Source organism: Micrasema longulum, unplaced genomic scaffold (assembly GCF_059751315.1).
Source record: "Micrasema longulum isolate JH-2025_06_02 unplaced genomic scaffold, ASM5975131v1 h1tg000334l, whole genome shotgun sequence".
In the NCBI taxonomy this organism is placed as follows: domain Eukaryota; kingdom Metazoa; phylum Arthropoda; class Insecta; order Trichoptera; family Brachycentridae; genus Micrasema; species Micrasema longulum.
Window position 1 is genome coordinate 774111 of NW_028277538.1, and position 22705 is coordinate 796815.

The 22705-nt window shown below is 33.4% G+C and overlaps 1 protein-coding gene and 1 non-coding gene across 2 annotated transcripts in view; both read right to left on the reverse strand.

The window, feature by feature from the left end:
• Positions 1-22705, reverse strand: part of form3 (FH2 domain-containing protein formin 3) — a 139932-nt gene that overhangs the window by 13485 nt on the left and 103742 nt on the right. Inside the window, exons 3-8 of the mRNA XM_088225198.1 lie at positions 8934-9147; positions 6401-6560; positions 5053-5086; positions 3863-3986; positions 2497-2691; positions 755-1075 (exon numbers count right to left, since the gene is read on the reverse strand). Of these exons, the coding sequence (XP_088081324.1) occupies positions 755-1075; positions 2497-2691; positions 3863-3986; positions 5053-5086; positions 6401-6560; positions 8934-9116 (1017 nt within the window). The 5' untranslated portion in view covers positions 9117-9147. The remainder of the gene's footprint in view (positions 1-754; positions 1076-2496; positions 2692-3862; positions 3987-5052; positions 5087-6400; positions 6561-8933; positions 9148-22705) is intronic.
• On the reverse strand, positions 7717-7830 carry TRNAL-CAA (transfer RNA leucine (anticodon CAA)). The gene is made up of 2 exons: positions 7793-7830; positions 7717-7761 (listed from the first exon to the last, which is right to left on the reverse strand). It is a non-coding gene; the product is annotated as a tRNA-Leu (tRNA).

A 22705-nucleotide genomic window follows, 5' to 3' on the forward strand; every position in this document is an offset into this window, starting at 1 on the left:
AAAAGGCACGTATACCGACTAAATCTTTACCTAACTGTGTTAAGAAACTTGTAACCTTATACCGTAACCTTATACCAAGATTGGAGAAAGAAGAAGAAGAATGGAGAACACAGAAAAGTATATCATGACTGTAAAAAACAAACCTTAAAAAGAAAATTTAATTAATAATGTCCTTTAAATAATTAATATGTATAATACATAATATGTATAATACATAATAAATATGATACAATAATCAAAGTACCATTGTTTTATTTACAAAATAAATATTAAGTTAAAATATTCCCCTATGGTTTCCATACAAACTTTTATATTCAAAGTTTGACATCAAGTCGGCACGGGTTATCGCTATCCGATTTCAATAATATTTATTATTTCAGTTATTAAGGTCAAATGGAACAAAATAAGAGGGTATGCGTGTCTCAATCTGTAAAAAAAAAATTCCCCTTATAGTCTGGGACACCCTAATGACCATGAAAAGAAAAGAAAAGAAAAATAAAAGAAAAACCAAATTAACATGGAATTAACATTAAATGGAACAATTAAGGTTGAACTTGCCAAAAAAGAGTCTGGCTCTTGTGTTTGGCAAGTTTACAAAATATTATAAAAAAGAAACAAAAAAAAATGCAAATCAAAATAATAAAATAAATAAAAATTAAACAATTGTAAAAATTGAAAAAACTTAATACTAATAACAAGTTAAAAAAAAAAAAAAAACTATTATTATTATAAGGTTATTATTATAATAATTAACCTTATTATTGGGAATCTTATTCCAGTTGACAGTCTTCATCTTGGTCTTGGGGACCGGGGTCTCCTGCTGCGGTAGGAGGGGGCCGGCCATGTCGAGAGTCTCGGGGGAGGGCGGCGCGGCCAGCAGGGGCGGCGGAGGCGGCGCCAGGGGCGGCGGCGGCGGTGGCGGCGCGAGCATCGGCGGTGGCAGCGGCGGGGCGGCGGGTGGCGCGGTGGGCGGGGGCGGCGGGGGCGGCGGGGACAGGGCGCGCTGGAGGGAGGACTTGCGCCCGGGACTGCCGGACTCCCCTCGCTGCTGGCACTGTATACACACCATCTTCCCCTGAAATCAAATTGTAAAAATAAAATTTACGAGTTACATCATTTCTCTATCTACACCCAGTAGTGCATTACAATGAGGAAGTTCAGTGCTACTGGAAATTGGATATACAAATTGAGATTAACAAATTGATATTACTTACAATTTCAATCCAGAAAAAATATCACTATTCAGGGTAAAAATAGGAAGAATTAAAAACTGACGGCTCTTAAGCTAAGGTTTCCTAGGACAGCGGTGCCCGTATCTTAACGGCCGTGGTGAACGGTGATGCGGTGGACAGCCAACGTAACTGTGACAAGTGAGGGGTTTCCTAGGAAAACGGTGTTGATAGCATTTATCATCACCTTTTACTACGGCCGTAAAGATACAGGCACTGCTGTCTTAGGAAACCCTAGCTTTAGGCCCTTTAACGAATTTATTGGAGTAAAACATTTTTGTAAAAAAAAAGCAGATTACACTTTTTGCATTTTTCACTTTCATTTTAATTTAAGTTTATTAATAGTATTTTTGTAGACAGGAACTAACAGAATAAATACTAGATAGAATAAATTTTAGTACCTACATTTATTTATTATTTATTCTTTTTTTGCACAAATAATGTGACCTCACTGGGTTTACCCGTGCCGAGGACACTTAGCAATATACTTTTTTTTAAATATATAATATTATTAATTAATTTTTTAAATTTTGCTTAAACCATCCAACCAATGAAATCCTAAAAGTGTGACCTTATTGACAAAATAATTAAAATGTTGAATATGACACACAGTAAACAATGCTTCATTATTGTAATTTTTAAAATAACCTGACTTCTGCCGTTTAACATTTTAAATATTTTTTTGAATTCCGCAAATATTCAAATGCGATTATCTCAGCTTGCCAATTTGGGTTTGGATAGTTTCTACATGACATGGTCCAATTAAAAACAAATATTTTAAAACAAAAAATATCAAATATATGAGTGTATAAAAGCCAACTTAGAAATCTACATTGAAGGAGTTACTGATATATTTGCAAAAAACTTTGAAAAAATAATTGTGAGATTTGTAATTATGCTTCACTAACTCAATGGAGAATGCTAAGTTTGCGGTATCAAGTAGTATGATTGAAATATGTTTTTGCAAGATTTAGAGACGGTTTTGAATTACGCTATTATTAAGGTAGGTAGGTTTTATGTATTACTAATTTTATGTTTTTGGTGGAGGTTTCTAAGTTTGCTAATACCCTTATATACTGTTAAATGATAATCTGTTTTACATCATTTATAAGGATAAACAATATACAAAATTTAATCTCGTTATAGGTAAATACGAATTCATTTTTTTTTAAATTAAAAAAGATACATCAAGTCCTGTATTCTATGTGGACTCGTGTGACATCAAAAGAGTTTCTGAATATGTGCAAAGGCCGGTCGGGAGTCTCACCTGCGAGGTCGGCTGCGCCCGAAGCAGGCGGGCAGAGTCGTCTTCCGAGCCGATGAGGGTGGCGCGGTGCACCAGAGTCTCCGCCGTATCCCAGGACAGGGCCCCTAGGGGGTCGGATGGGTCAGCACGCAGTAGGTGCTGCAGCAGAGATAGGAACACGGCCTCCTGAGGCATGTCTGCCACGCGACGTAACACCTACACACGCATATTGTGATAAAAAAATGTACAGGGATTGTAAGATAATGTTTCAAATTTGGTATGTAACTTATTATATTATCGTCCGCTCACGCAAGATTACATACAGAGGCATTGGAGTAAAATATGAACAAAGATGGTGTTTAATTCTTATGGTGACATAGGTACTTGATAAGAAAAAAGTATATTTCTTATGGATTTTATGAAATTAATTGAAAACTCTAATAAATCAGAAAACTATACTTATTAGAGATTTTATTCATTACTAGCTTTTACTTGCGGCTTCGCTAACGTTGTATTAGGGAGAAATTGTTTAGGTAATTAATTAGTTGTGTCGTTTACCAATAAGAGTTTTCTTTTATCAATAAGAACTTTCCCGATGGAAAAATATATTTTATCAGAATTGAAAGTACAATAGCTTCGGCTTCCAACTATCGCTAAGAAAGAAATACGATGATCCGTTAGTCTATGGTGACGTAGGATCGTTATTCCGTTCACAAATCCAAAACCCTATTTCAAAACCAATACGCAAAGCGAACCAAACTAACCATAGATAAAGTTGATTATTTTTATTCATTTTTGTTTTGTATTTAAGTTTAAGTTCTTTAGGAAGTTTTTATCTTTTAAAATTTTATTCATGTGTTATGCATATTATGTAAATCTCTACATTGTTATATAAAAATGAAATATTTTATTGGTTTTACATGGTAGAACTAATCTGCACTATTTAGCCATTTTACTAGAATACAAAATATTATTATTATTATTAAAACAAGTCATGAAGAATTCATTTTGATGAAAAGCACGAAGTCATTTTTACTTCCCATCTCTCCGGCTATCCCTGTGCAAAATGTCACGTCCATCGGTCGCTCCGTGTGAACACACAAACAAACAAACGAATATTACCTCTCAGAATCAAAATTTCTAAATATATATTTTTTCAAACTTGGATGTTTATGTAACCCACATTTTGTTTTCTTTGTTCCATATTAAAATTAGATTTTCTTCCTCTCAACATTTTTAAAAACTACTAAATGTATTTATTTATTACTAGGCATGTATTTTTTTTGTAAAGACTTAACACAGATTACTTAGTAAGGTATTTGTGTAGTAAAATTTAATATTCTCAATTTAAAAAATTTAAGTACAGTAGAAGTAAGTGGGGACTTACAGCGCAGAAGACATCCATGTGCGAAGACAGGTTGATTCCTCCCGGTCCTCGGGCTTCATCACTATCTCGCTGCTCTGCAAACACGTCAAACTGGACGGCCAAGTCATTGTTATTGCCGCTTGCTCTGCAATTTAACAATAATGGATACTTAGTACTACGCACATTGTCAAAAGTCATAATTTAGTCAAGAATCAGAACATGACCAAATTGCATAGTAAAATTTTGTGATAAAGTTATTTTATAAGAATTAAAATACATTTCAGAACACCCCTGCAACAACTCTGTGCAACAACTCCCTTTCCCGTGATGTGTGGCTGGTACAAATTGCATATTTTAACTTAAATATCTCCATAAATACATTTTAAAAATTATGGGTTAAAATTTTCGGTATTCCTTCGTTATTCATTTATGTATCGGTTTAAATATTTCGTTATTAAATAATTAATGCTTATAGGGAACAGAAAAAGCATTTTATCAAAAATCGAAGATAAATCACCAATACAATAGAAAGTTTACCAATGTGTGCATGTTGCGGAGTACGTAGTAAAATAGTAATCCTAATATATAATTGTCTCACACACTCTTTACGTCTCACTCTCGATAATACAGGTATATATTTAATTCAGAATATACCAATTCAGATTCAGGAATATTCAATTAAATTAAATACATTTGTGAAAAAATGGTTACTGGATTTAAGAAGTGAAAAATTGGAAAACTTACTCAAAAACATTTTAAAATAATAAATATGATAATTCAATATTGTATATCTGTATAATAAATTAACTAGTAGATAGTTATGTTATTTTTTATTTAGCATAAAAATGTCTGCCTTAAAACAGGTTGTACCTAGTTAAGCAGACTAGACATAATCCAGAAAAATCTATTACCTAATTATGTATGTAGTAGATAAATAAATTGTATTTTTTGTTAATAAACCATGGTGATTATTATTATTATTCGGGAGTGAGAGAGACAATTGCACGCATCAGACGCAAGAACAGCAAAGTTTTTCCCAGACGCCAGTTAGTAGCTATCCTACTTTTGTCAGGGGCGGGTCATTCGCCCGCGCTGCGAGCATGAGGTTATAGTTTTTCTTTTTAGCAATTAAATTTAAAATATTATCAGTTTTGACTTCCATAATAAATATAAGTTCATGCTTTTTGGTTTTTTGGTTGAGATTCACATACCTTAGTTTGTTGAGTATTGGTAGCAAGTTCAAACCTAGAAGAAAAAAAGAAACATTATTACATTACCAAAATTAATGGAAAGCAAGGGGAACAGTGCACGGTGGCTTCCTGTCCATAATTTCTGAATATTTTGACGTAACTACAAAACTTAATAAATAAATTAAATAATGGTGTTTTAATAATGTTAATACCTTTTCTCATTTAGCACTGATTGAGAATAAATTAATCTTTCAAATTTCTAGAGAGCGGCCCTATACAAAAATGATGATGTTGATGTTCTCCACATAAGCAATAAAAATGTGAACAGTTAGATTTTTTGGATTATTGTACCGTGTGTCATTCACAATATTTTGTGTCATTTCTAATTAAAGCATCCATCATCAGAATTGATATAAATTTTGTGGATGTAGAATAATAAATATATAAATGGTATGTAGGTACACTTATAAGGTTTATGTAACCTTACATTTGAGCCCAGACGAAATGAACTAACTGGCATTTTAACGGAGAAGTAAACTCATAGCTTATATTACAGTTCTCTAATCAGTACAATCCCAAAACCTTTTTTCTTGGTTCTTTATGTACAAAGCAAAATGTGTTAATTAAAAATATCAAAACAGTTTAGTAAAAAAATACAAATAAAGCTAACAAAATGTTGACCGTTTTCTTAGTTGGCTCACTTTACCTGTAATGGTACTACGTTGCAGTTGTATCTTGATCATCTGTTACATAAAGGTAAGATGACCACTGGTCATTCACCTGTATCGTGTTTCAGCTGTCCGTCTAGTAATAAAATATTGCAGTACAAAACCATCTATTGAACTAATATTTCACATTCACCTTACCAGGAATCGAACTCGAGACCTCGAGCGTGGTAGACAAACATGCTAAACATTTCACTATTATGCAGACGCATAATATCTTTACTCGATTTCCTTTCTCAGGATATTTGCCCTAAGAGTAGACATTTCGTGAACAATATTCGTCTGGGATCCTGGTTCAATTTTATACATAGAACTGTGTTTTTCATCCACCCATTCATGGATACACGTAAACGTCGGGGTTAACTATCTAAATATTTAAATTGTTCCTTTATCCTTCTTCTTTTCTTTCCATCCCCTCTCCGCTCTTTATAGTAAAGTGTTAATTTTTTTATATATTTTTATTTTGTTAATCTTTGTTTTTAATTTTTGTATAAAATTGTAAGATTCAATATGTCCATGTATTTGTAATTTTCTCAAACTGAACGGTTTGTGTAGGTAGGAAGAAATTGCCTTAAGGCAATATGCCCGCCCTTATATTTATGTATATGTATATAAAGTGTTAAATAAAAAAATAAGATACTCACCGATAAATTCATTGCGTATTCTGACTCGGTCAGGAAGGCGCGGGGCGGAGATGATGAGACAGTTGATAAAGGCCACAAGAGCAGTTTGGTACTCCTCTTGAGAAGACTTCTCCAACTCGCTCACTATGACGCTGAAGCGATATCTCTCCCCGTACACACTCTGCAAAATGAAGCAACACACACTAAACTTCTACATTCAAATTGCAAAACAGATTTATTTTTAGAGCAACCAATTATCATATTGACACATCATCATCATCATTATCTGCACTCGGAGGTGGGTAGGGCACTCCAATTGTATCTTAATCATGTTTATCGCATTTTCTGTCTTATGTTTCAGGTACCAGTCTAGGAATAACGAAATGTTTAATATTGCCTTTAGATCCTATATTTCACCTCAAAACTGCAAGTAATTGACCGAGGACCTCGAGCATGTTAGGTTAATACACCAATCACTACAATACCCAACAGAACAAGACTCCATACTACATTTAATTTGCCAGTACCGAGTAACTCAAGGAAAAAATATTCAGGCAACAATAATTGCAAAACCCTTTCTTAAAGATGCCAAAAAACTCCAAACAGATACATGCATAGAATTAAGAATAGTCACGAATGTTAATCGCAGTTTTTTTGTGTAACTTGTACTGAAATGGATATTTTTTTTCACAAATTTAGAATAAGTAGTAACCAGTTTCATAATTTTTCCGACACGTTCAAGGCTAGTAATTACTGTTATATTCATATACATTTTAATTATTTATCCTTTTATATAAATACATGTTTATATTAAAAATCCTAGTCTTAAATATGCCGCTAAAGCAATGAAACCAGCAACTGGTTATTCCAAATTCACTTGCAATTTATTTCTGTAGATGAAAAAATCGATATGGATTTTCAAACATGGACAGAATAGCCTACTAGGCATTGTGAAAAGTAATAATTTGACCTTCATAGCTCATAAAAAGTAATGAGTAAAAGAGTAAATAGTTTTTCATATTATCTTTTTTCGATTTTTTTTAATACCAAAAACCAATCAAACTATTTTAAATACACTGGTAACAATTCCAACATAAAGAAAAATCTATATTAAGAGAAAAATTACTTTTAAAGAAACGATGTTACTTTAAAAAATAAACTAATGTTCATTTTTCAAAATAAAAAATACCCATGCATAAAATCAAAAATTACCTTCCAAAGAATCAATTCAATTAAAGTGACTACTGCTTTTTTAATGTTAAAAAAAAAACTAATAAAAATCCGTAGGTATTTCATATCAATGCCATTAATTATTTGATTAAATAATAAAAAATATTTGTCAGAAGTGGGATTCGAACCCACGCCCTCAGAGAGGACCAGAAGAGCTCCCCGCGCTACGCGGGTAAGGTATACCTTGAGTCTGGCGCCTTAGACCGCTCGGCCATCCTGACATGGTGAAAGGACGCCGAATATTTACTATCACTACAGCGTGCGTCACGGCGTCTATTACCAAATTTTCCTCGAGTATGTAATTTTAATTATACCTCAGTGTATGTTGTATGTATTATATCTCTATACATACTTAGTATCTATATTTAGATTCCTATTAGTGACGATTATTACAATCAAATGCGGTGTTTATCAGCCAAAAATAGCGCTACGAGATAAAAAAGCGTTTGCTTCGCTTGCCGTAAAAACAATATCTAAGCTTTGGGAAAAATCCGGTAGGGTTTTGAAGTTTTGACATTTCCCGAACAAACTATTAGACGTTCAGTCCCGACTATGCATTTCTTTATTTTATTTACTTCGTAGGTACGCTATGTATTTTATTTACTTACACAGTCCCACGTCCCGCGTTATATATTTTTTAAATTTTACGTACCGACGTGTGTCCAGCTCAAAGTATTTCTCCGAACTAACAAACAAATGAATATTTCGTTAGAATTATTTCGGCGCACTGCCGCTGAACACAATTTCGTATGAAGAGAGGCGGCTCTTAGCGTTTCGTAATATTACCTAGGTTTGAATAAATTACAGTGAACATTTTTTATTAAATGGAAGTGATTTTAATGCATTTAGAATACTTATATTTTTATAAACAACTCATTTTATCTGGGATTATGAAAGAATTTTTATATGACGGAAAATACATTTTCGCGAGTTTTTGCCTACTTTTCTGCATTTATTTCTCATGGGATTTGAAACATTTCAATCTTACAATAGATGTTTACCAACTATCCATATAGAATTGACCGTTCAATAATCAGTAATATTGCTTCTGTTGGAATGACGCGAAGATACATTCCTAATATCTGACCCTCAACGCCCTAATTTTCATCGGATAATAAATAATATTAATTCTGCTATCACGGAGCTATTCTGCATTCAGTGATTCGGTGTACGTAATATTAATTAGCTGGATTCCAGCTTTGGTTGCAACGCCAGAATTTATAAATGTAGGTCCTTTTGTTATTACGGCCTCGGACAGAAGTTCCAGCCGGCTCGCCCTGTAATCCCCGCGCTGTAATCCCCGGCCCCGCAGCCGCCCACCTACCTGGTAGTGCGCCAGAGTGTCCAGCGCCCTCACGTACCCCGCGGCGCTGTACACGCACAGCGCGGACAGGAGTTCCACCACTTGCCGCTTGACGGGGACGCTGGGACTGCTGAGGGCCGCAGCCAGCTTCCCCATGTACTCCTTGTTCTCCACGATGTACTCCAGTCCTACGCGACTCTCCATCTTGCCTTTTTTATATATTCACTGGTTTAATCTGCAACAAGAGAATAAACAAATTAATATTGATTTGTTAAAAATCTCATCATATCTCATTATTACTACTACCGCTACTGCCATTATGCCATTTCTCCGTAGGGTAGGCAAAGAGAATGGACTGCCAGACACGTTTATTCTGATTCCATTTACATTCCTACCGTCTTCCACATTCTTCCACATTCACATATGCCCTTCGGTTGTGTCTGTTTTTGAGATGACCAGATTCGAGATTTTGGTTTATCTGATCATGCCACGTCTTTCTTGATCGTCCTTGTCCTACGTTACTATTTATTCTCGCCATATATATATTTTTTACTATTCTTTCGTCATCCCGTGGCTATTTTTTTCTTCTTTTTTTGACTTTGTATTTAGTAATATATAGAAAACTATAATTGGCCTATAAGTTTGGTTTATTTGTAAATATTTATTTATTTGTTGTAATGGCTGTTGTTTTCTTTTAATAAATAAATAAATAAATCCCACTATTATTTTCGTAATAACGACAAGGCTTATGGAATAGAAAAATCACTTCCGTTTTTTTGTTTTTTATTATGATCTCACTGGAAATTACCTCGGAACTATAGTGCGCGAGGCAAGCGTGCTTTTTTTTCGTACTATGCGCATATTTCTTAGTGTGATTTGACAAAAAGTCAAAATAATATTGGCCCCAAATATTACCCTCAGGGTACTCCACTAACAGTTAATTTACTGACAAACTGTAGTCAATTATATATTTGTTTATTTATTAGTATACACGGCCCGCAGTGAGTTTTTCCGCACAAAAATATACATTTAGTAGTAATAAACACTTCAACAAAGAAAACGAAAATAAATAAATAAACATATTACAATAGTAGTTTCATACCATTCAAAGAACATGCTTACATATTACCAAAACAAAGTCTAGATGTGCACAAAAATAACAGAAAAGGAGAAATATGTCTTTCAAAATAAACATATCACACGAGTAAATTGGAAAGGGTAAATATTCCAAATGAAGAGAGAAATTATAAAATTTGTTTTAATTAACATATTACAACAGAGATGAAGAACATTTTAGAGAAGGTAATGTAGAAGTCTAGGCATCTACAGGGCTTATGACATGTCATTGGTTGGTTTAAGTGGCCACTTTACACACTGTGTAACATTCACCATTCTGCTCATATTTGAACATCTATATTCCTTCAATTCTTTCATCTGTTGATGTTGAGGGAGTTGAATCTAGTCCTTGTCTACAAACAATTGGACAAACTCAAAATATTGTTGATTTGTTTTAATGTTAAAAAATAACAAAATATGCACAAAGTTAACATAGAAAGCAAAATAAAATGAATGAAACATAAATAAAGATAGGGGACGTAATAATAATTTATTTGATCAATTTATTTATTAATTTATACAAACATTTCATATTTTACATAATGGCACAAAAAACACTCTGGAAAATTCTGCTTTTACTAGGAGTAGGCTCAGTATATGAAGGGTCGGCAAGCCAGAAATATTAGTATGCCTAATGATACAATAAGCTAACAAATGTTAATCCTTGTTTAGGTAAGGAGGTATAAGAGACTATTGGTTTGTTGTGCGGGGAAGCTGTTTAAAGTTTATTACTTATTTAATTCTCAAAGATACAATTTTGGGTGCTATCTTAGAATAAACTTCCAAAGTTTAAACTTAGAATTGAAATACGTAAAGCGGTACGATTCATATTGTGTTTCGTCTCATATTTACTTTTTCCATGTTGTTAAAGGCGAGTAACATGAACTTGTTTATCTAATAGTACTATTTTCGAATTATGTATACAGTAACCAATCGCATTATTGAAATATTGAATGGAAGATTTATTTTCTAATTTTCATTTCAAACTTAACTCATTTTTTCAATTTTAGTGACATGTACCTCGTTAGCTAAATGGCATAATTAAAGGACGTTTAAAACTTATCCTATAAAAAATAGTTACATGAATATAAATAGTGGTAAAAACGAATGATAATAATATTTATAATAGTATTTATGAAGTAAAACAACTTAAAGGCACTTCTAATAGCAGTTTTTATTTACATTGGCACTTGAAAACCACCCATAGAAATTTTGCGAAACACGTTAAAATGAATACGTCTCCTTGAGTAATTTGAAACAAATTAAGCCGAAGCAATCAATCCATCGAGAAATAAATACATTTTAACCTTCGAGTATGAACCTTCTGTTTATATTTTCGAAATGTCTTATTTTCATGGCATTGAAAAGAATAAATACATTAAGCGCAATTAAATACGAACTCACAATCAATAAACACCTCTGAATAAACATACATGTTGTTGGTCTATTCACGAGTATATTATATTATCTACGCACATACTACTATTATAGTGATAAAATAATCAAATATGCGTTGCTAGACAATTTTGATGAATGAAATTTGAACATTGTTTTTCTGCCACTCTCTCGCAAATGCCTACCCGATGCTGTGCGAAAAAGACAACTGCACGTCGGACTGATTATTATGCCCAACTAAAATCGACATTTACCTGTCTCGTTTTCTGCAGCTCAAAACTGAACTGGTTTGTTGTGTTTTTTCAGTAGTATAAGTATCAGAATGAAATTTTCTGCGCTAATACCTTATTTATTTGTCATTTTTTACATATTATTAATTGTGAACTTTTTGTACATAATATTAATGTTCCAACCAAGTTTAGTTACAAAACATATTTAATAGAAAAAAAAAACTAAAGGTACGGATATAATTTTTTTTATAAATATTCATGAAAAATTATCTAAAATCAATACCTAACGGGAAAAAGGAAAAAATAGGAAACAGGAAAGAAGGAGAGATTAAGGAAGAGAAAGAAGATGTTTCTTCAGACTTGATTTAAACAGAGATAATGTAGTAACATCTTTGATGGAATTAGAACGAAGAGGTAAACCATGAACGGATAAGCGTTGAAATTTTTCGCGGAGGTATATAGGAGCGTTAGGACTATGAAGTGCATTGAACAGAAGTGAGAAGTGAGAAACCTTATGTGTTTTTCAAAAACAGTTTTCATATTTGTAGACCGTACGTCCGAAGACAGCAGACAATGGTGATAACAAAAGGTATTTGGATGGTTCTAGTTCCTGTTATAAACTGTTTATAAAAAAAAGTGTCATAATCCAGGGATAAAATACGGGAATATATTTGTGCGCAGAAAAACGAGACCGCGTTACCTCTTAGTAAACCTTTTCGCATTGCGGAAAAAAAAATAATGTACGTAAACATAGATAGGAAAAACATTTTTAAGAAGGGAATATGGAAGTCTAGGCATTTATACGGCTTATGACCAGGGGTGGTATTCCGGATCTTTTTTACCCCTAGAGAATTAAATTATTGAAGAATTTTTTTTAAGTGACGAGACTTTGCTTCACATAATAGTCACACTGATGATGGTCGCAATAATGTTCAAAGTAAAAAACATCATATTTGATTTGTTCATATCATCAGTGTGGCCATTATGTGAAGCAAAGTCTCGTCACTTTAAAAAAATAAAACTCTTCAAATGAATCACTCTCTACGGGTAGAGAAGCTCCAGAATACCACCCCAGGGCTCTCATGTAATGAATGTCAATCTCCCTAGGGTGAAAAATCCAGTCTTAAGTACAAATAATATGTAAAGTTGTTGGAGTACTATTGATTTAATATTGAGAAAAATAAAAGTTTAATTCTTTCAAAAAGGTTCGATATTTAAATATAAAATATCCATATGAAACAGTTTTTAATTTTGAAAAAGTACCGCACACTTTTCCGTTTTATTGATTTCCCGCGATGAAATGAGGCGCTTTATTTTACGTCGGTTGGAAATAGTTTTCATCCTACTTTTTTTCTCAAGTTTCCCAAGTTACTGATCTATCGGTACACAAGGAGCGCCTATAATACGGCGCTAAATTTACGACTTTTCCGTCAGTATAAATAATCGGACACATTTTTCATTGAAGAAGAAAACTGGAAGCTGGAAGAACGGACAAATAACAAACAGACACTCTGGGTGGAACATGCTATTTGTGGGTATATTATGTACCTAGATCTAATCCAATATATTGAAAAATTTCACGCACAAAACACATAAACCTTCTTCTGGAAAAATCTGGATCCAACCAGAAAAATCTATAATGTTTTATGCACATAGCTTTAAATAATTGATTCAGCAGAGTAGTTAAACTTTAAAGCATAAATTGAAAGTATGCTTTATTACAGATATAAAAGGCGATTGATAGTTAAATACACACATTTGGAATATCCGACCGTCTAGTCCTATTTGAAATTCTCAACTCACTCTTTGATGCGCCTGAACTACTAAGCTCGATACAATTAAATATCCCAACTAGAAACTTCATACAAAACTTACTCTTTCATACGGATAACCATTGAACTAACTATGGTTTTCATTCCCCTATGCCCAGAATTCTTAGGTCTGCTAACAAACATACCAGTCTTGATTTCTTTGATAACAAGTTGTCTTCTTTCGTACGATCACTGAATCAAATTAAATTATAAACACCTCTCTCCCGCTTCCACTCCCACCGAGTCTACAACATACCATTGTGTCTTTCTAATTTCCTTTATAATAATTTTCTATGTATAATATGTCCTAAAAATGGACATTGGGCGTATAAATAAATGTCAAGGGTTCGGTTTCATCGCTTTCGCGACGTCTTTGAGACTGGTATCTTTATTAAGAAATTCAATGTATTTATCGAAACAGAGTAAGGATGGAGAATTCGAAGTTATATGAGAGTTAATTAAATTAAATGATTTTTGTCTTAAGGATCATTAACAAAGTGTTTCAGGTTAACTAATGAGTTGATATAATGATATTTCTAATGAGTTTAAGTATTTTATTTTATTTTTATTTTTTATACATTAAACGCCCATCGGGCTTTGAATATACAAATTTGCTTATATAATACGTAATTAAATTTATAACTAATAATGGGTAGCAGTTATACTAAGGTTTAAAAAGTAAAGTAATAAAAACACGTTTAAAAAGATACAATAGAAGTACGCAATTTACTTTTCAGTTTTAAAAAAATGTATTTATTAAAAAACAAAGGATAGAGAATTAAAATTCAATTTGTTAATAAGTTTAATTAATATATTCTTTTAATTTATAAAATAATAATATAACGATATAATTATGTTATAGTAAAACATGACATCATTATTATAAAAATTGAGAGAGATATATCAAGCTATGTAGACTTTTGTGACATCCCAGCCACACAGGGGTTAAATAAGATGAATAACAATATTTTTGGCGTATGCCCAAATGTTTGTAGACAGGCTGAATTTCCTCCCTAGAGATTTATTTTTCCGTCTCTGTTGCAACAGATTCAGATCTAAATAACTCTCTAGGAAGGAAATCCAGCCTGTCTACAAATATTTTAACATAGTGAAAAAATTGTTGATTAAACTAATCTGTATAAAAATTAAAAATTGTTATCAGGCGATGCCTAGTAGGTGAATTGGTTCAGCCGGATGAATATCACCCACATGATAAAGGTTTCGGCTTTTTTACTTCCCAAAAGTCAGCAGGTGGAAGAGTTGAGGAAATGTGGATGTTTAAACCAATGGCAATGGCAGGTTATGAGCCCTGTAAATGTCTAGACTTCCTTATTACCTTCTCAAAAATATTTTCTCTCTCTGTTGCAACAGATTTAGGAATAGCAATATCCTAAAATATTTTAATAGCACGCTAAGTAATTAATTTCCAATGGCAATAATAATTGCCATCAGCGAGGTGCTCGCCACTCGGTACTCGCCACTCGGTACTCGCCACTCGGTATTCGGTACTCGCCACTCGGTGCTACACAGAAATGCCTGTGTTTTGTTGCTTCAATTGCTCCACGAGACGGTCGGGTCGCGACAGCTATTTCAAGGGCTCCGTGCTCCGAGCGGATTCCACTGCCACATTATATCTCACAATATGTCATATCTTAGATTTCGCATCCTCGCGTAGCGTCACAGAGCTATTTAATTTTAGTATTTCAAATTATTATACTCATTTTAAGAATATATTGATTCATACAATAATCGATTGTTCTCATGCATTATAAAGTTTGGTGGGCTCCCGATTTTTTTTTATATACCACCTGTAAACAGTGACTACCACCTGTTTCTGTCTATGGCCAACGCGCTTGAACGCGTGAAAATTGGTTGTCCGAGTTTTTTGCCAATAGGGACAAGGGCTTCTACGAGAAGGCCATTACGAAATTGGATTCTCGACAGCAAGTTATCAAACAGAACGGCGCCTATTTGACTTAAATCGGATGATTGTAACATTTTTCATAAAGCATTGAAATCAAGCGAAAAATACGAAACTACTTTTTACCCAGCCTATTTATAATCGGTGAAATATGTTGAGTGTTATTTTTTATTTATTTTATGAAGTGTATATATAGGGTGTTCTTTAAACCCTGTCACATCCGAAACCACGATGATCAGTATGGGCAAGAAGACATATAAGCATATTTAAAACAATATTTAGAACGAAGAATTAAAAAAAAAACAAATGGTTGCTTACTTCTGCAGGGGGAATCGAGGGGAGCGTGGCCACGTGGTTGACGGTGTATCAGACTCCCCCCCTCCCCACTTCTCGCTTCGACCTTGCAGAAGTAAGCTTTTTTTTTTTAAATATTTTATTTCAAAAAATCATTTATCAAAAAAGCAAATGGTTGTTTACTTCTGCAGTGGTAAAACGAGGAGTGGAAAGGGGGGAGTGTGATACTGCGCCGCGTTCCCCTCACTTCTCCCCTGCAGAACTAAGCAACCATTTGTTTTTAAAAATATTTTATTAAAAAAAAATCTTTGTTCTAAATAATTTTTTTTAATATGCTAATGTCTTCTTGCCCATACTGATCACCGTGGTTTCGGATGAGACAGGGTTTAAAGAACACCCAGTATATATGTATATAAATATTGTGATACCTTTTACTGTTTGTGAACTGAAATTATAAAAACAAAATAAATTATATTTTGTAATTTTCTGTTTTTAAAATGGTACACTTTACTAGGTAGACTGAAAATTACCAAGTACTTGTTCCGTGAAAATAAAATAAATAAAACAGCACATTCAATTCGAATTTAATTGATTTAAGAAACACGGGAACAACATTGCTAAAAAAAATTGAATATTGGCTTGCATTTCATAAATAATTTTTGTAACCACACATAATATTATGTAAATTCGTTGCATTCCAAGCGGCACACGATTTTATATCAGAAGTACTATTACTTATTATTTCCCTATCCTAAAAAATCATTTAGCTCTACTGAGGTATATAATATATTTATTTAATATTGCAAAAATAACAAAATATTTAACAATAATTTTACGATGTAAGTAATTATGTGTGTACTCGTATGTTCATTATTATATTTTTGTACCTTTTACATTATTTTATATGACTTTTTTCTTTTCTTATTCTTTAAATTTAAATTTATCTTGTTTCTTTATTTACTTTATTTTTCTATTTTTCTAACTGTATATAAGTATATGTATTTTTATTTTATTTCCAACTTCTAAGTGCCTAACAATTGTTAATTGCTTTTACTTTGATACCGATAATGCACTTAATAAATAGCTTACACCACTGTGGAAAATTTTTATTGACTGTTTTCACAATTATTTTTCACTTATTTTCTACTACTACTACTACCATCACGCCATTTCTCCGTAGGGGTAGGCAGAGAGAATGGACCGCCACACACGTCTATCCTGGCATACAATCCTAGCCTCTTCCACATTCATACATCTTGTCATTCATGCCCTTTGGTTCTGTCTGCTTTAGACATGACCAGACTTAAGATTTTGGTTTATCTGATCATGCCACGTCTTCCTTGGTCGTCCTCGTCTAACGTTGCCGTTCATTTTTGCCATATATACTTGTTTTACCATTCTCTCGTCGTCCATTCGTTCTACGTGACCAAACCATCTCAGAGACCCTTTCTTAATCTTATCAATTATACTTGTCTCAGATTTACACTCTCGCCTGATTTCATCATTCGTAACCCTGTCATACATTGATTTCCCACACATTCGTCTAAGAGATCGCATTTCAACCGCGTTCACTCGGCTTTCATCCTTCCTCTGCCAGTTCCATGTTTCACTTCCAAACATAAGTGTTGGGACTAAAACTCCGTCGTGCACTGCCAGTTTAGCTTCGATTGACATATTTTTATTAGAAATTACTGTGCTTAGTGCTCCGTTCATTTTGTTGCCCGCATTCACTCTTCATTCAACATCTTTTTTTACTCTTCCATCTCTTAAAAACATGCTTCCCAGATACACAAATTCTTCTACTTGCTCGAGACATTCGTTGTTTACATTTATTATGCAGTCAGTAACCTCACTATCCCTTTCAAATACCATCACTTTTGACTTACTTTCGTTCATCGCCAATTCGCTCTCCAGGCATACATCATACATTCTAGAGACTATTTGCTGCAAATCAGCCTCGCTGCTTGCTAACAGAACTGCATCGTCAGCATACAACAAGCAGCTTACTGAAAAATCATCCATTTTGCTCCAATACCCATACATTCTATCTCTTTCATACAGTTGTCCATGTATAGATTAAACAACCATGGTGACATTACACATCCCTGTTTCACGCCTTTTGAGATCGCAAACCAAGATGTAAATCCCCCATTAACTCTTATACACGCTGAACTCATAGAGAGACGATACTGCACGTATATAATATTGTGTACAATATATGTAAAGACTCTTTTTTCCCAAATAAAAATAAATAATGACACAAACTTCTAAAATGATATTTACCTAAGTGACTCCGTACCTAGGTCCATAATAACTGCGTCAAAAAATAATAAACGTCTGATAATTTATTCTTCAATTCATTTCTCAGCAGTTAACTGATCTAGAATTTAATATCATTATACCTGTTGCAAATTAATTAACTTCTACTTACTCGTGTGCAATGGATCCCTTTTAAAGAATAACGAAAGGATTGTGGACAATAATATGCCATTGTTCAAAACTCGTGGCAATCGTCAACGACAACTAATTCATTGAACTTTATTGTTAAGCACTAAAGTTACATACCCCTTTAACACGGCTAGATCCATTCTTGAGGATGTAGTGGAAAATATATATTGACAGAAGGAAACCGAGAAACACAAAGGTAGGTATACGTTAAATAATGTTTTTTCTGCCTCAACAAACGTGATAAAGAAAACTATGATTTTAAAATAATATATTATTAATATATTTTATCCAATATTATTGTATTGAATATTATGTACGATTACCGGAACCTCCAATGAAAAAATATAAAAGAATAGGAATTTAAATTTTCCGATGATCTCTCCAATGTTCGTAATATTTATTTATTTACAGTTCCGTGAACCTTATACATAATTACAATAAAACCAGTGAAAAAAAACACAACAAAAAATAACATAATATTAAAAAAAGAACAAAAACATCGAGAAAAGTATACAATGGTAAACAGTATTTATATATAAAAAAGAAATATTACATCTGTAACAAATATAAATATTTACCTTTGTAAAAGAAAAGTAAATAAAAAAAATAGCAGTTTTTAAAAAAGAGGAAGAGAAAAAAAAAGAAAGTGCTTTTAAAGGAGAGTTCAAAAGTTTAATGAATTAATAAAAATAAAACTATTATTTTATTGGTTGTTTTTTTTTGTAGTTGCAAATTATTTGTACCTTGCTTTTGTTATGTGCAAGGTTTTATCGAATATATTTATCTTTAGATTATATTCCGTTGACTTTAACATTTTTCACCGTATATAACAATAATAAAAATAAAGCAGAATCAGAATAAACAAAATAACTCTAGAAATATTACATTAACAAATAATAAAAAATCGTAAAAATTGGACACAAAAAAAAACAAAAGGAGCTAGATACCACCATTAAATTTATTGGTTGGTTTGAGGATATTGCCATTTGGCAATAAGCCCGCCAATGTACAAATAACATTATGTATAAAAAGAGGGTTTATGATCCTTTCCGGAAAAACAAATGTGGGCGCCATTTTGTCTTGATGATGCCCATAACACCAACACGCCAGTGCATATAAAATTGCAACGATAAAAATAGGTTTCTTATTTATGAGAGATCTTTTAAATTATTATTGACACAGAATATTAATTTGTCTTTCTCAGTAGAAATTGACAACTTTTTAATTTTCTTTTCTGTGGTTCTAATGATACGAGCGGAAAGAAGTGACGGATTATGGGAAAACGACACAAAGTGTCACTGTTTATTGGTTTGATGCGGATACTCGTGTCCGTAGTCGAATTGATAAAGAAAATAAATATAATATATATGTAGTAATATTAGATAAGTCGATTCCCGGAATTTTTTATCAGTAAATAAAATGGGTGTCGAAAGTTTTTTAAATAATTATTTTTGCATACCTATTGAGTAAGTACCTAAGGAGCTTTCAAATTGAATATTATAAATGGGAAAGTGTGTCTTTTTTTATTTTTATTTTTAAAGAAATAATCCGCTAAACCTCTATTTAAAGGCTTGTCAGCAGGTAGGATAGGGGTACATGGAAGGAGGCAATGAAAAATACACCACAACACCCAGACTAATTGAGAAAACACTCTTTCTTTCCACAGTTTCCCAGTTAGCCGTCTAACATACTGCGCCACGGCGCCCGTCATTCTGTGTCTGTTTGTTTGCGTTTTTTTCACGTTACAACGAAGCGACCGATCGACTTAATTTTATGCATGAAGATAGCCGAAGAGCTGACGAGTGTCAAAAGCTACTTTTCACCCCGAAAAAACATCTCACTCTCCAGGAAAAATTCTTAGTGAAAAAATAATTCATATGTAAACAGAAAAACGACGCTACCGCACCATAGACTAACAGATGGTCGTATCTGTTTATTTTGTGTGGTTTTGGTAGCAATATTTTGAGTGACAGATTTTTCTTTACTAGATGTTTATTACTCCGAACAAAATACAAATTGAGGCTCCAAGGAACGATAATTTTGGGTGAATGAGAACCTAATCAACCGAGGCCCGAAGAGTCGATCGTCTGAGGCACTAAGGCCCGTAGGTCTGATGAAACGACGCCGACGGAGGGCCGAATTTTCTAACGTGTAATGGTCGGTGAAATTTACGATCATCTTAATAGTGTATTTTAATTATAATTATTTAAATAGATCCAGAGGAAAAAAACCTACAATTTATATACATAATCCGTCGAATGATAAAAATATAATATTAACTACTAGACCTCTTAATATTTTTCATCTTAAAACTGTCACGAAAATAAAAATCACTCGTATACGTGACATTTCAGACTGGTTGATCGAGTTCACGACTTTAGAAACTGTTCTGAAATACACTGAATTATTCATAATAATATGTCTGCTCTTCATTTAAATCTAGAGGTTAGATAATGTCAGAAGTGCCTATGTCATATTTTGAATAAAATGAATTGCCCAAGTCGGTTACTTTGAGAAACTTGTAAAGAACAGTTTGCCATGCGTATTTTAAAATTGTTACAAAGAAGGTATTGAAAATATTATAACAAAACAATATTTTAATTTTTAGTTATAAAAAAATCGATTACCGAATGGAACTTCTCGCTACTATCCGTGGCCTATAGGTCCTGTCGGATATACAGATCTGGTGGCTTTTGCGCAATAGTTCTCATTTATATTTTAATTTAATATAATCGAGGCCCAGATGCGGTGCGAGGTATGTGGTGGGCAAGCTGTAAAGAGCGATTGTTGACTCGTTGACTCGTGTAATGAATTTAATAACATAAATCACTACAGAAACAAACAATACTCTATTTCGACGTAGGTAATTCTAGCACTAACCCCTATATTAAGTAATATGAGTGGATTCGTGCATTTTTTGCTTTTTAGTGTGTGTGAATTCGATTAGTAAGAGCATTTTGTACGCTTATCTATTTTTCATTAGAATGGCAACGAAATAATAAAAAAGTATAACTTTTGAAGTGGCATTTTCGTAATGGTGTAATAGTACCTCAAGGGCGGTTTACAACATGTTCATCACTATTAGTGTGTAGGTATATGGCAGCGAGTATGTACCGCACAGGTCTGGCTGATTTTTTCCGCCTGAGGTCAGCCAGGTACCGCGTACCGGGCATGCCTAGTATCGATGCCAGGTTGCCGTATTTGGGACCAGAATAAGTTAGTATGGCGCCCCCCAAGGTCCCTCGCGGAACGTAATTACATTTTACAATCCAAATGTCATTTCTACAAACTCTCCTCGGAGTGCATAGGGCGAACCGTTCAATTCGCTGAACGAATCAACCCATTCGTGTCGAATCTAATTGGACGTTACGAACGCATTATCTATCAGTGCACTGTCTATTATAAACAGTGTTACAAATTAACACTTTGTCTCTGGCTCTGTGTTCTGGCGGATTAAAAATACAATTATGACGTTGCGAAGTTCTGTTGTCAAGTTGAAGAAAGTGTTGACCTCGCTCTTTCATGACATTGGTCGTAGGGAGCTTATACATCTGGTAGGGAGCCACAGAGGCAGACAGGTTGATGCATGCCGCAGATTGGAGATTCTTACAGGATAGTGAAAATAAAATAATGATAGTAAATAAATAGCAATTATGAAGTTTCGCATATATTGATTTAATTGTGTATCCTTTATGCATGTATGTATGTGTATGCGCATGGGTATATGAATATGTGTACACTTCAATAAGTGCGAAGGTTTTCACAGTCACTGTTATCAATATGTTCTTTTTTGGGTGATATCGTGTGTGTTGGATTTGTTCCGACGTTTCGGCTACCATTGCAGGAGCCATCTTCAGGGTAAACTGAGTTTTTTGGATAAAAAAGTATGTGTTTAAGTACTATTAGTTTGAACCGTGTCGCAGTCGGCAGTAGACGAGGATTAATAAATACATTGTAAACAAGAGCGACACGAATATGCGAAGATTCCGAAAAGGGAGAAGAGGTCAAAATAATTACCGATGTGTTGGAGCGTAATGGATATAAGAAGCAGAAAATTGACAAGATTATTAAATCGAATGTATAAATAAATAGAACCAGCATCCCCTACGAGTGCTTTCGACTCGATCCTGAATAATGGAGTGGAGATAAGTCCGCCTCATTGTGAAGTGGTAGGGGCGTTCGCCTACCGTGATTTAGGTCCTGGGTTCGATTCCTGGGAAGGTCTACTTTTGATATTTATAAAAAAGGTGATTTTACCGCGCAATATTTCATGTTCCTGGACTGGCTGAAGCGTAAGGCTGATCACCTTACCTTCACGCAACAGATGATCGATATTTTACGACATTGATACAATAATCACAATTTGTTTTAATAATAATAATGAAACAACTTTGTTTTTAACTACCGACCGGTTTCAAAGCTACACACTTTGACAATAAGTGGTTAAAAATAAAGTTGTTTTATTATTACTAAAATGAATAACTACAATGTTAGTACTTTAAATATTAATTTTACAATTTGTAAAGTATACATGTTGTTCATTAATATTATATGGAACACAACACAAATAAGTAATAA